The sequence below is a fragment of the Aplysia californica genome, unplaced genomic scaffold (assembly GCF_000002075.1).
Source record: "Aplysia californica isolate F4 #8 unplaced genomic scaffold, AplCal3.0 scaffold00465, whole genome shotgun sequence".
Classification (NCBI taxonomy): Eukaryota; Metazoa; Mollusca; class Gastropoda; order Aplysiida; family Aplysiidae; genus Aplysia; species Aplysia californica.
Window position 1 is genome coordinate 151,521 of NW_004797735.1, and position 12,764 is coordinate 164,284.

At 37.9% G+C, this 12,764-nt stretch overlaps 1 protein-coding gene across 2 annotated transcripts in view; it reads left to right on the forward strand.

Annotated features, from left to right (window-relative positions):
* Positions 1 to 12,764, forward strand: part of LOC101851594 (filamin-C) — a gene marked incomplete at its 5' end in the record, with an annotated part of 34,031 nt that overhangs the window by 3,139 nt on the left and 18,128 nt on the right. The window contains 8 exon segments of one of the 2 annotated variants that reach the window (XM_005105335.3): positions 166 to 353; positions 1,733 to 1,894; positions 2,905 to 3,036; positions 4,902 to 5,031; positions 5,881 to 6,015; positions 7,225 to 7,401; positions 8,677 to 8,820; positions 10,705 to 10,830. In XM_005105335.3, the coding sequence (XP_005105392.2) occupies positions 166 to 353; positions 1,733 to 1,894; positions 2,905 to 3,036; positions 4,902 to 5,031; positions 5,881 to 6,015; positions 7,225 to 7,401; positions 8,677 to 8,820; positions 10,705 to 10,830 (1,194 nt within the window). 2 annotated transcript variants of the gene reach the window in all.

Consider the following 12,764-nt stretch of genomic DNA (forward strand, 5'->3'; position numbering starts at 1 on the left):
TATGTGTGTGTATGTGTGTGTATGTGTGTGGTGAAACACAAAACCAATGTGCCAGAATCTGGACAAAAAGGATTAATCTTATCTTATCTTATTGGAACTTCATTCGTTTCTTCCAAATTTAAGGGTCTTATTATGGTTCAAACCGATTTTTTTGTTCCCTTTTAGGAATTGACAGCGCTAAGGGTTTAGGCATTGAGCCTATCCTCACTGCCTCAGAACTGGCCGACCCAGGAGTGGATCATTTAGCCATCATGGCATATCTCAGCAAGTTTCAGGCCATCAAACCCCGCAAGCCCAAATCAGAGCGACTAGAACTTATGTGCACAGTTTCTTCAGTGACGACGGGTGAAATGGTGAAGATAATTTATTATTCTTGTTCATGTTCCTGCACCTACTTGTTGTTCTTCCTTTTCTGCTTCTCTTTCTCCTCCTCCTTCTCTCTTGCCTCCTGTGGTTGGTTGGTGGGTGCTCTGGTGTGGTTTGCTCCTTCTTTCCTATCAAACATATATATATATATCGTCCTTATCTTCCCTCCTTCTTTTTGGGGTTTGTTACTCTCTTGTTACATATTTAATCTTCGACATGTATATTGTGACCTTATTGTGTTGCAAATGCCTTAAAACTCCTACTAAAACAAACCTTCCCCTCTTCCTTCATGAGATATATTTTATCTTTATTATGTTTCTATCACTCAAGTAAACGTACTGTTTGAATTAAGAGGAACTTTTTGGATTGACAAGCTTTAGATTCTAACAGTGAGGTCTTTTGTGACTGCATATGTAAAGTGTATACTTGAGAAAAGATAAGGAAAAACAGAATTTGAAGCTTACTTTTTTATAATATAATAATTTGCTAGTGTTACTTTTTAAAACTGTGGTAACATTGTTCCTTATTAGTTGTTAGACATGCAAAATATGATTTAAATTAATGATAGTTTTTTTTTTAAACATTGTAGGCCTTCCGTATTAAAGAAAACCTTAGACTGAAGAAATTCTCGAACTTAATTTTTTATTTTCGGAGTGTAAGACCAAATATACAATTACCCTGACAGGAAACAGCTGATTGAACTTTAGGTTTTCTTCTTCCTCTTGAAGTGCCAGATCTGACACAGACATCAGGGTACATGGTACTACACTTATTTACCTTCTCGGTGGCCTAGTGGTTAGGCTCTCGGACTCGCAACCGTAAAGTCGTAGGTTCAAATCCTGTCAGGGGTCCGACGTTGTGTCCTTGGGAAAGGCACTTTACACAAATTTTCCTCACTTCACCCAGGTGGGAATGGGTACCCAGCTATAGACCACGAAAGATCTTGTCAGCTTGTTAGTGTTTGAGCACTTAATCAGCTGCTTGCACTGTTTACTTCCCGGGAAGCTGAGAATGTTTCTGAGTGTTCTATGGTCTGCTGGGGTAAAAATATAGTGTTAAGCGCATAGAGCCTGCTGTTGAGCGCGGATATGCACTATACAAATGTAAGAATATGGATAAAATTTCTTGAGATGGCTATCCATTGACGAGGAGAAAAACTATTGCCTTAGATAAATGTATGTCTCTGTCAGCGTCATTATAATGTAGAAAAAAAAAAGCAAGAGGAGGGAAGTGGAAAGTGGGCACATGTACAGGGAATTGTCTCAGACAGGTAACCATCAAAACAGATGCCACTGTATAAAGTTTATATTGTCCTGTTCTTCTCCCATCACCCATCTGACAGCTTTTTTCTTAATTTTCTACATAGGTAAATTTTGACGTTAAAGCCACAGAGTCTGATTTCGAGCAGTCAAAAGTGCAGATGACAGTAGAAAATCCTGGTGCTGACTCTCCCAAGTGTACAGTACAGTGGACGACAAAGACATTTGGATCGTGCAACTTTGTTCCGAAAGCTGCAGGAGAGTACAAAGTGAGTTCTACAGACTTTTTTTGGTCACTATTTATCTTTAGAATTGCTGCCAAAGTTTATGTATCTCATGCTTATTCATATTTTAATATTAGCCTAAGAATCTGTGTGGAGATTATTTTTGTAATCATGACAACTTCCTTTGATAAATCTCTGACGTAATCATCTCCTGGGACTGTATTAGTAACACATGAAGGAGATGCGGCATTTGATTTTGTTTCCTGCAGGAAAGTGAAGATGTTGAGGGAAAGAACAACAAAATGTTTACTGTCCCAAAGATTGATGGCTAACTTGGCTCCTAGCTGTAAAAAGTTCTTTACAGAGATCTAAGTTTTTTTTCTGGTTGATCATTCAGGAACTTTACTACTGCCTATAGTTGTAAGAAAAAGATTATGTCGTCAACCCCTGCCTTTGTAGGCTGATTCCTTTGTATTTGTATTGTATACTCATGTAGCTAGATACCTATTACTAAGACTGGAAGAATTGTAGTCCTAGTTCTAATGAACATAGACTATGTTGTATCAAATAAATTTAAAATTAATGTGGTCTTTTTTATATAGTTAATTTTGAAAAAGATTGAATACATTTGTGGAATGTTGGAGATGACTGTCTATGCTTCAAATTCAAAGGGAATATTCTTATCTCTCATAGAAAATAAGCCTGCAGAGAGATGATTATATTACCTGTGGTTACTATGAAATTAAGTATAAGGTCTACAGTATTTGTTTCACAGTTATAACTATCTTTTTATCCTCTGGCATCTGTGGTGTAATTGTTAGGCTCGATCAGTGCATGCAGAAGATATGAATGCAGTTTTGGTATGTGTAGGTTTTTTTTTACAAAGTCTCTTCATCTGCCTCCTGGGTGCTGTAACCCTCTTTCTCAGCATGGGTTGCTCCATATAGGCACTGTTGAAGTTGCCTGCCTCCAAGGTGATCAAATTTGTGACCTTGGGGTTATAAAGCATTTACAATAATTGAACAATAACAATATAATATGTATTTGTCACTCAGGTTCACATACTGTACGATGGTGAGGCTGTTCAAGGGAGTCCGCTCACATTTTCTGTTCAGCCTGATTTCAGCCAGTTCCGTCTTTTGGGATATCCAAGTCCTTGCAAGCTTGATCAACCATACAAGATTGAGGTACAGTTGAGTAGCACAGAAGGAACCAGAAAATTTTAGCATAGCATCTTTGCTCATAGCAAGTCCTAGCTCCTCAACCAAGGACTTCAGCATCCCCATCTCCGCTTTGTTGTTTTCTGCTTATGAAAAATAAACCCAGTGTGACCTCATAGAAGCCCCAGACATTGCACAAAACACTTTCCACCCATGCAGCACGCAGAACAAGCAACACTTGTGCCCACGGACCAAAATGCAGATGCAATACATCAGTACTACACCTGTATCTCAGCAAAAATACCCCAACCAACCAGTATCAAAATTTCAGCATACTGAAAAAATTTAAAGTAATGATCGCATGTTCACCAAAAAAGAAATAAGAATCGGAATGGAAAACATTACATCTTGCTCATTCATCAACCGAATTATCATCAAGGTGGAAGAGTAAAGAAGCACTCTTGCTAGGTCTACTAGACATTAATTTTAAAAAAGATTTACTCCAATTGTTGTATACAAACTAATTTTTGACCTCAAAGACCACACAAACATTCGGAAAGAAAATTTATCGTCAATAAGAGCGCCTGTGAAAAAGGAGATCATTGCTGTAATGTTTTTGTTGCTATATATACACCGTCGCTAATTGGCATCCCATGGGGGCAAAGTGTTAAGTCAGCCCTTCAAAATGGGTTGCAAGCACCTAACTTTTACCTGGAGGATAAATATGTCTGTAGCAAGTATGTTTCAATTGTGTTGTTGGTAATTTAGTAGAATGAAATAACATTGTTTTATCTGAGGCATTGTGTGTTTTCTTGTTTTTTGGCCTAGCCTGTAGGCCTACATATAAGTCGCCATGGAGATTAGTTGTTAAAGATTTGTGTAGGCCTACTCATTAAAATACAGTTTTCCATTCCTCAAGGTGTTTTAATTTTGTATCAGGAAACAAACCTTTTTTTAAAATTTTCAACTGAAAAGAAGTAATTTCTCCCGTTTGAAGTTCATTTAAATGTATACAACTGATAGCATATGTTTATAGCATCTATATCTATTTATATTATATTTGTGAAAGTTCGTCACTTTGGTTGCCTAAAACTTCAGAACCACTTAACTTTCGAATTTGAAAAAATTAATGCTGGTTCAGAATCGTTTAAAGGACGCACAGTTATATTAAAGAGTCTGAAGTCAGTGCAGTTTAATTTGCTGTTTTTCATTAGTTTCGTTCAGATCTAATCATGGGAAAGTCTGTCTTCTAAGACGCCATTGTAAACAAGTGAGACTTCTGTTCACATGCAGTGTGCACTGAACTCAAAATGACTTGACGATTCCGTCCGTTCATTGGACGGGGTACCCAGCTAGTTTTTAATCTTATGCCGACAGATTTTTACAATTGGACAACACTTTTCCGGGCAATGTGGTATATAGAGGAAAAAGTCATCTAGATTTCTTGTGGGACTTGTGCCTTCTTTTCTTGGACATTCTTTAAAAAAATTCACCTGACATCTTGTTTTTTTTTCTAAAGAAATCTAGAGATAGACCTTACATTCAGCTGATATTTTGACTTGCTATTGTGTTGATGTCTCTGGTCTTGGGTTTTTTTGAGCTTGGGTTGTTTTTGATGTTGTCAAAGGGGTATTTTTGAGTTTGGGTTGTTTTTGTTGTTTACTTAAGGCTGTTCACTCCCTTAACTCTATTCTTTCAGAGAGTAACTTTACATTTGGAAATCTAGCCTTTTATAAAAACCCTACAGTGTTGAAAGGGACCTTAAACCCATACATTAATACACATAATCTAGATTTTGCTCTAAAATATTTCCTTTTAGGATATAAATATCATTTCTTGCAGAATTGTAAAAAAAAAACTAACATTGTCAACCCTTTGTTCTCTTCCTTCAGGTGCCTTGTCCAGTAGAAATGCAGAGTAGTGTTGTTGTCAAAACAAAGGGTCCTAGTGGCAACGAAAACACTCTGACCCTTAACCCCGTTGACAGTAGCCTAAAATCTTCCTTCATACCTAATACTATTGGTAAGTGATAACTTCTCAAGTCCATTGGATGCCAGTGTACTGCTGCTTAATTGTAATAGTAAACAGTTTCCTTTTCGTCTCTCAACGGTAAGGTTATGAGTTTGAATCGTAGGCCTACTATGTGTTTTTGGGAAAGGCACTTTACATAATTTTTCTTCACTTCACCTGAGTCGGAATGAGACCCGGCTATAAATAGCAAAAGGTCTTGTCACTTTTGTTTTGTTCTTGCTTTGTTTTTGTTTTTTTGTTTTTTTTTGTGGATTTTTTTTTTTTTTTGGGGGGGGGGGGGGTCACACACTACATGAATTAATGGTTTTTCCAATATTCATTTTTTTAGAGGAACTTGTGAATACAGTCAAGTCGTTCTTGAAATGTTACAGCATTATTTGTGTTACCACTGCTGTATTTGTCTGTAAGTGTCAATCTGTTTCTTATACATCTTTTATCTATGCTGGTAAAATTTATAGAGAATGATCCACATGTATAAAGCAGACTGGTGGTGTCTTTCTTAAACTTGTTTTTTGTATTGCACGGCGTAGGAGCTCAGCCACACATAAAAATGAGATAGGCCTAGCAATAAACTATTACAGAATACATGACCCTTTGTAACTGAAATCTCAAATTGGAAATAACCAGGTTAAGAACAAAATGGCCCGTGAAAAAAAAGAGAGCATGAAAAATATCCCTGTGTTCAGTGCACTACACATTTTTTTCAATGTCTTTCTCTTTGTATCATGAATAGACTAACTTTCTGTGTTTAGGCCTAATGTGCAATAAAAAAAAAAAAAACTGGTTTCTCAAGACATAAGAACATAGATCATAACTTTTTTTTCTCTTTCACTTTTTCAGGAGTTTGGAGTGTAACTCTTTACATTGAGCAACATGAAGTCTCTATTCAGTATTTAGATGCCTTTGATCCAAGCAAAGCTCGATTATTGGATCCACCTGAACGCTGTATTGTCGGGAAGGAAGTTTCTCTGGAAGGTTTCGTAATTGCATTCTTTTAATCTTGTTTTGTGCTTAGGATTGGATTTAAAAAATTTTTTTTGTGTTCTTTTGATTAGTTAAGAGAATCTCATCCGCTGCATAATGGTCATATAGTGCTGAGATGAAAGTAAGATGGGCAGACAGTTTATCACTTTGCAGTCGTGCAGCCAGCAGTACAAAGTACCCCATCTGGTCACCCAGCCAGGAGAGTGACTGCAACGGGCTTCTCGGGCCTGGTAAAGAACAGCATAAGGTGACCGGAATGGGTAATTTTCACCATCGCATCATTGCGTCAAGTGACCGCAAAGTGTTAAACAGATGATGGTAATAGTTAAGAAGTACATACAAGCTAGACTAAAATAGCTCTTCTGGGAGAGGTGTTTCTGTTAGATTAATTTATATAACAGTTTGTTACATTTAGCTGTGAACTCTATATGTGGAGTGGGAAATGAAGGAACATTTTAGACACTGCTGAATACAAGAATCATCATTATGAGTTTCCGTGTGTTTTTTGGCAGGTGTATTTTCATTTTCTCCTCTTCCCCTCCCCACTACTCTTTTCCTATTATTCAATGGTGATCAATGTTAAATAGGACAGATTCCATGAAAACAGTGTTCAGTTGTAAAGTGAGTAGTGAGTTCAGACAAGTGACAGTGACACAGGGTTTACAAGGATCCTCACTGGGGTGTGTCCCTTGAGCAGGACCTAACAACTGTAGCAAAAAAATAAATAGGGCACTAAACAGTGTCAACCAGTTATTACAATGTTTGTGGAATTGTTCTGTAATGGTTTAATATTGTGTATGTATGTATGTATGTATGTATGTATGTATGTATGGATGGATGTATGTATGGATGGATGGATGGATGGATGGATGGATGGACGGACGGATGGATGGATGGACGGATGGACGGACGGACGGACGGACGGACGGACGGACGGACGGACGGATGGATGGATGGATGGATGGATGGATGGATTATTATTATGTGTTTATGCATGTGTTTTCCATTGTAATCCAAATTTCCCTCGAGGGACCAATGAAATGTAATTTTTTATTATTATTATTAGTATTATTATTAGTATTATTATTAGTAGTATTTTTAAAAAAATTTAAGTTATTATTATTATTATTATTATTATTACTATTATTGTTATTATTATTGTTGTTCAAATAATGATTTGGTTTTTCCTTTCCTCCCCAGCTGAGATAGGTGGATGCGGCCTCGACAATGTGGAGGCAGAGGTTGAGTATAGTGCTGGACGGAAATTGGGTGATGTCCAGGTGACTGGTATTGGACTCACTCGTACGATCACATTCACTCCGACCGTAGCGGGACCCCACAGGGTTAAAACAACACTTGGCGGAGAACCAATCAGGGGTGAGCTCCATTTTTAAAAAATCTTTTCGTATCAAGCCAGGTCAAAACTGGTTCAAATGCATGAGTTCTGTTGGCTCATGGGGCTGCGTTCAAAGGGTTAATAATGATGATGCAGTGATGCAAGTTCAAGGGGTTTCTTGATTGAGGTAAGCAGGAATTAATCAATGCCTTTAATTTCCCGTCAAGCTTTGAAAAAAAGTAGATAATAGATATATAGGCTAGCCTACAATAAGGGAAGTGTGAAAATGGAATGTCCATTTGTTGTGCGCTAGAAATGGCTGCTTTAAAAAGTAAAATTGCCTTGTTTAGGAAGTACAACAACGATGTGATTGAAATGCATACTACACTGAACTATACAATTTTAACTCACTCAGCCCTGGGGCAAAGGACTCTGTCTGCTGGCTGTGCCTAGAGTGTTATGGTGTTTTTTTTAAGTCAGAAAAAAACCCAAAAAATCAGCAACATGCACTAAAAAGTAGCTAGGAAGAGATACCAAAAGACGTGTTCTCATTTCCCACTTCGTTACAACATGCTAAGTTATTTTAAATTGTATGTCAAGAAAGCAACCTTTGCCCTTGTAACAGTCTGTATTTTATAAAGAAATGGCCAGGGGTCATTTGTAAAGGAAAGTCTATCCTTATTGGATTTGTGTTTACGTTATAAAGCAGTAAAAATTTCCATCCCGATACTGTTAGTTCAGGGCCCAGTGCAGAAGTGCACTACCCGACTATCTCGGGCTCAGGGCTTACTGAGTTAAACAGTGCATTTATGGCAAGGTTTCGTAACAAGTTTCATTGATAGACAAGGTGAAGTGGGTGGTTGGCTGCGGTATGGTTTACTCCAATATCTATCATCAGTACTTCTCTTCCCTTTCTTCTTTGTATGTTATTCTATAAGTAATACCTCTAAGCTTCAATATTTATATAATATGACCTATTTGTACTCCAAATTCCGTAAAACTCTTACTAAAGCTTAACTGAAAAACATGATAACCAAATAAACTATCTAAGACATAAGAACCCTGTAGTTTCAGGAAGAGTTTTATTTTTAGGGCACTTGCAAAACAATAAGGTCATATCAGTGCCAACGATTACAGGTGTTACGAGAGAGTAACACACACAAAAAAAGAAAAAGAGGAGATAAGGGCAATTGTTATTTGATAGGAAAGAAGGAGCAAATCGCACCAGAGCACCCACCAACCACCCACACATCAGAATCAATGTGTCACTTGACATCTTGATGCTATTGTTGTTGTCATTGAATTTTCCAATGCAGGAACTCCTAAAACAATAGAAGTGTCAGATCCTGGGCAAGTGGCTGTGACTGGTGATGGACTCAGGCAAGGGACCAGAGCAGTAGAAGCGTCTTTCAATGTAGACAAGAAGGACTTGCAGGGAGACATAGATGTTTCTGTTGAGAGTATGTAGCAACAGACAAACTCACCAACATTATAGAACTTAGCTAAGAAAGTGGTCGGAACATTCTTTTCCCTTTTCTTTTCTTAATCCCTTTTGAAAATGAAATGTCTTTCCTTTACATATTTCAACTGTTTTGGACTTCCAAAATATTTCTTTGTCTTTTAACTTTTTTGTTGTAATTCAGGTTTCTTTTCCAAATAGCATCATGAAATGCATTGGGGTTTTGCTTTTGCAGTGCTTTTGTAGAATACAATCAACCCTCCCCTATCTTTGGTTACTGTGTTCAGATTTTCCAACAGTGATTTTGCATCTTTGAATGGAGACTCTTTTTGCATTTACATACTCCCTCCCTGGACATCTTCTGTGTAGTTTCTTACCTCTTGTGATTACTGCTGCCTTGAAAAATTGTTCTTAGTCTGACAATGATGGTGTAATGTGCTTTTAGGTTGAAGATAGTGGTGGCAGCTTGGAGTCCATTCTTAATAATGTCTTTGGCCCCTGCTGTTGGGATTTTTTTGTTTAATAGCTGAATCCAAGCTTTTTGCATAGAAGTACTGTCTGAATTTGGTCATGCATGTACTTGGTAGTTGTAAGTATGCTTTTTATTCCATCTTTATGATTCATGTTTCCCTTTTCTTAGAGCCTTAGACATTACATGAATCTCATATAGCAACGGTTTAGACTTTTTTTTTAGGGTTGGGAGTGGGAAGATTAGTACACATGTTTAAATGGGAAATTGTTTTATATCACATTCTATAGGCCTCAAATGACGCTAAGATAAATAATGAACATGTGCGGATACATGTGGGCCCCTTCCGTTGGGTCATCGTAGTGCCCATTATATCTTTGAGAAGGATGGGGGTGTGTATTTTTGTGCGTGCTTGTGTATGTGTATGTGAGTGAGATAGTGTGTTAGAAACAGAGAGATAAATTAGAGAGAGAGGAAGAGAAAGAAAGAGAGGGGGGAGGAAGGGAGGAAGAGGGAAGGAGAGAGAGAGAGAGAGAGAGATCCCCCCACCCCCACCCCCCAGAGAGAGAGAGAGAGAGAGAGAGAGAGAGAGAGAGAGAGAGAGAGAGAGAGAGAGAGAGAGAGAGAGAGAGAGAGGGAGAGGGAGAGGGAGAGAGAGAGAGAGAGAGAGGGAGAGGGAGAGAGAGAGAGAGAGAGAGAGAGAGAGAGAGAGAGAAAGAGGGGTTGGGGAGAGGGGGGAGAAAGAGACAGAGAGAGCATCCGTATGACCCTTTGTTCTTCATAGTCGTGTCATGTGACAATGACCATAATTAACTGTGAAACGGTACTGTGACAATGGGGTTCGTGTGGTGCCGAACTACACTATTGTCTTCCTGCGGGTCAATTATCACATGATGCGTAAGTGGGCGGTGGGGGATCTGGTCAAGCCCTATCCCCATCATGGTCTTGTGCACATGTGTATAACGGTGGGCTTTCGCACAGCGCTGTGTGGTATGCCCAGTCAGCGTTACGTGGTCCAAAACATGTGTGATTTCCCACTGGACGCTTGTGGTATCAAGGTAAAAATGTTGAAATACCGGGAGATATGGTCCGCCCCATATCGGGCCGGGCTGATGCCATGATTCTGTGCTGGCGAGGGTTGAATTGCCTCATTCTCTAAGCTTTCATTATTTCTAAATATTCTCTTTCAACAATTTGACTGGAATTCTGAACAATATGCACACTCAGCTTACTACACCCAATATAATAATGACCTTTTATGTTATGTTATATCATTCAATCTCTCTGTTGCACTAACCGAACGTATTATGCTCATGGTGATGGCTAGTATAATTATTATGCTATATTATCTCTCTTTGTTTACCCATGACTCAATGGGAGCTCTAATTTGATTATTTCACCCACTAACACAACTAGTGAATGGTCAGCAGCTGGAGGTGTACAAAGAAAGGAAACCAGATGGTACTATGGATTACAGATATATTCCCAAAAAAGCTGGCATGTACAAAATCAGTGTCATGTGGGAAGGTGTGCATGTTTCAGGTAGGTGAAAAATTAGGAATATAATTGATTTTATTGAATGTGTTTGTGCTGGTTCTTTGTGTATGTCTGTGTGTATGTGTGTGTGTGTGTGTGTATGTGTGTGTGTGTGTGTGTGTGTGTGTGTGTGTGTGTGTGTGTGTGTGTGTGCACGCGCATTCATAGGTGCATGCATGTATGTATGACCATTCATGGGTGCAATCATATACACCTATGTTATGTGCATGCATGCATATGTGTTTACAAGTAGGCCTATGTATGTATGTGCAGTGTTGCACGTTCTACATGTATGTGAGGGGAGAGAGTGTGCATATATATGTCAGTGTCTGTCAATGAGTGGTTGTTTTTTTAGATTACATAATGTGGGGATAAAGGGGGGAGAGGGGAGGTAAATATTGCAATGTTTTTGTTTTTTGTTTCATAGTATTAGTAGCAGTCATAAGTTCAATGTATATAGACCTTTTCTGTTCATTGGCTTATACAAACTAAAATATTAGATTATATAATTTTGTGTTACTTCTGGTGCTGGTTTTTATACTTTTGAGAATTTTTACCCCCTTAATGTATGTTAGATAGTAGTGTCTTTCTTTTTTCTTATGCATGATATCATGCTGTGGCATGTAGAAAATAGCCTACAGAATGTCAGTTCCCACACCAAAGGTATCAGAAAAAGAAATACAGGGATAAGTGTTCTCTTGATTTGTGTCTAATTCTATTGATGCAAGATAGGCTACGTGGGGTTTGAATAATTTTTTTATGTGTTTTAGCACATGAGCACTGAAATATGGTCTGTTCTTATACTTTTCTTCAAGGTGACTAATATCTTAATAAAGAATATTATAGCTGTTACCACGTTGACTCATGGTTAAGTACATTTCAACGTAAGTTAAAGTGCAGTTTATTTAAGGCTCATAACCTACAAATTTGATAATTTGAAAAAAATATGTTCTGTTTGAAATTGTTTTAACTTTACTCATTTCAGTAAATTTTATGCCTGTCATTTCTCTGTATAGATCTTGTTCACAATTTTCTTATGCATGTAGTGTTTGTGGCCTATAGTGGTTAGTCTGCCAAGCCCTCGATTAAAAGAGGCATTGATTGGATTTCTTTCTGCACTGTCCTGAAGGACACTGCTTTTTTTTTTCGTCTTCTCACCATTCTGTCAGGTGCAATTTAGGTGTAAGAATTCATCCTTTTGTTGTCAAGCTCTATTAAAGCAATAATAGGACAAAGAAAACTCTATAGTTCTCTGTTCTGTTTAGGATTTCACATGGTGTTATTTTCCCTTCTTATGTCACTCAGGGTTAACTCTTTTAGAGTCTTTTCCCTTTGTTTGTTGACATTAACATAAATGACATTTTCTCATTGTGGAAGCCTGATAACATTAATATGTGAGGCAGTGTGGTGGAATCAGGCTCTCGTCAAAATAATCAAAGTGAAAAAACTTGCATTTTTCCGCAGGTTTGTGAATTTTTATCAAATTTTTGTTTTTTGGCTCAACACCTTTCATGCCCATTAAAGAACTCATTTCTGTGTGGATTTTTCTGAAAAACGTTGATTAAAGGCACAAAAAATGTAAATTTTCAGTTACCACGGACTCTTAAGCTAAGGAAATAACTAATCTTTGTCGGCCATTTTCTCACCAACTTTACCTCTGAAAACAGGTGACACCCACCTCCTTCATTCGCAAATATCTCGACTTGTTTTCCAGATAAATTAATATTTTTTTCATCCAAATAAAGGCAAGTGAACAAGCTTTAAGATGATACCAATAACTCCAGATGCCCAAAAGTTGACAAGTGCCTGATTCCACCACGATGCCTCACATATATTATTATGCAGTTGCGCCTGAACCTGTTCAAGACAGTGACTAGTTAAATGATCACTTCCCACTAACCCCCCGTGCATTTAAAAATGTTTCTATAGACATTGCTCAA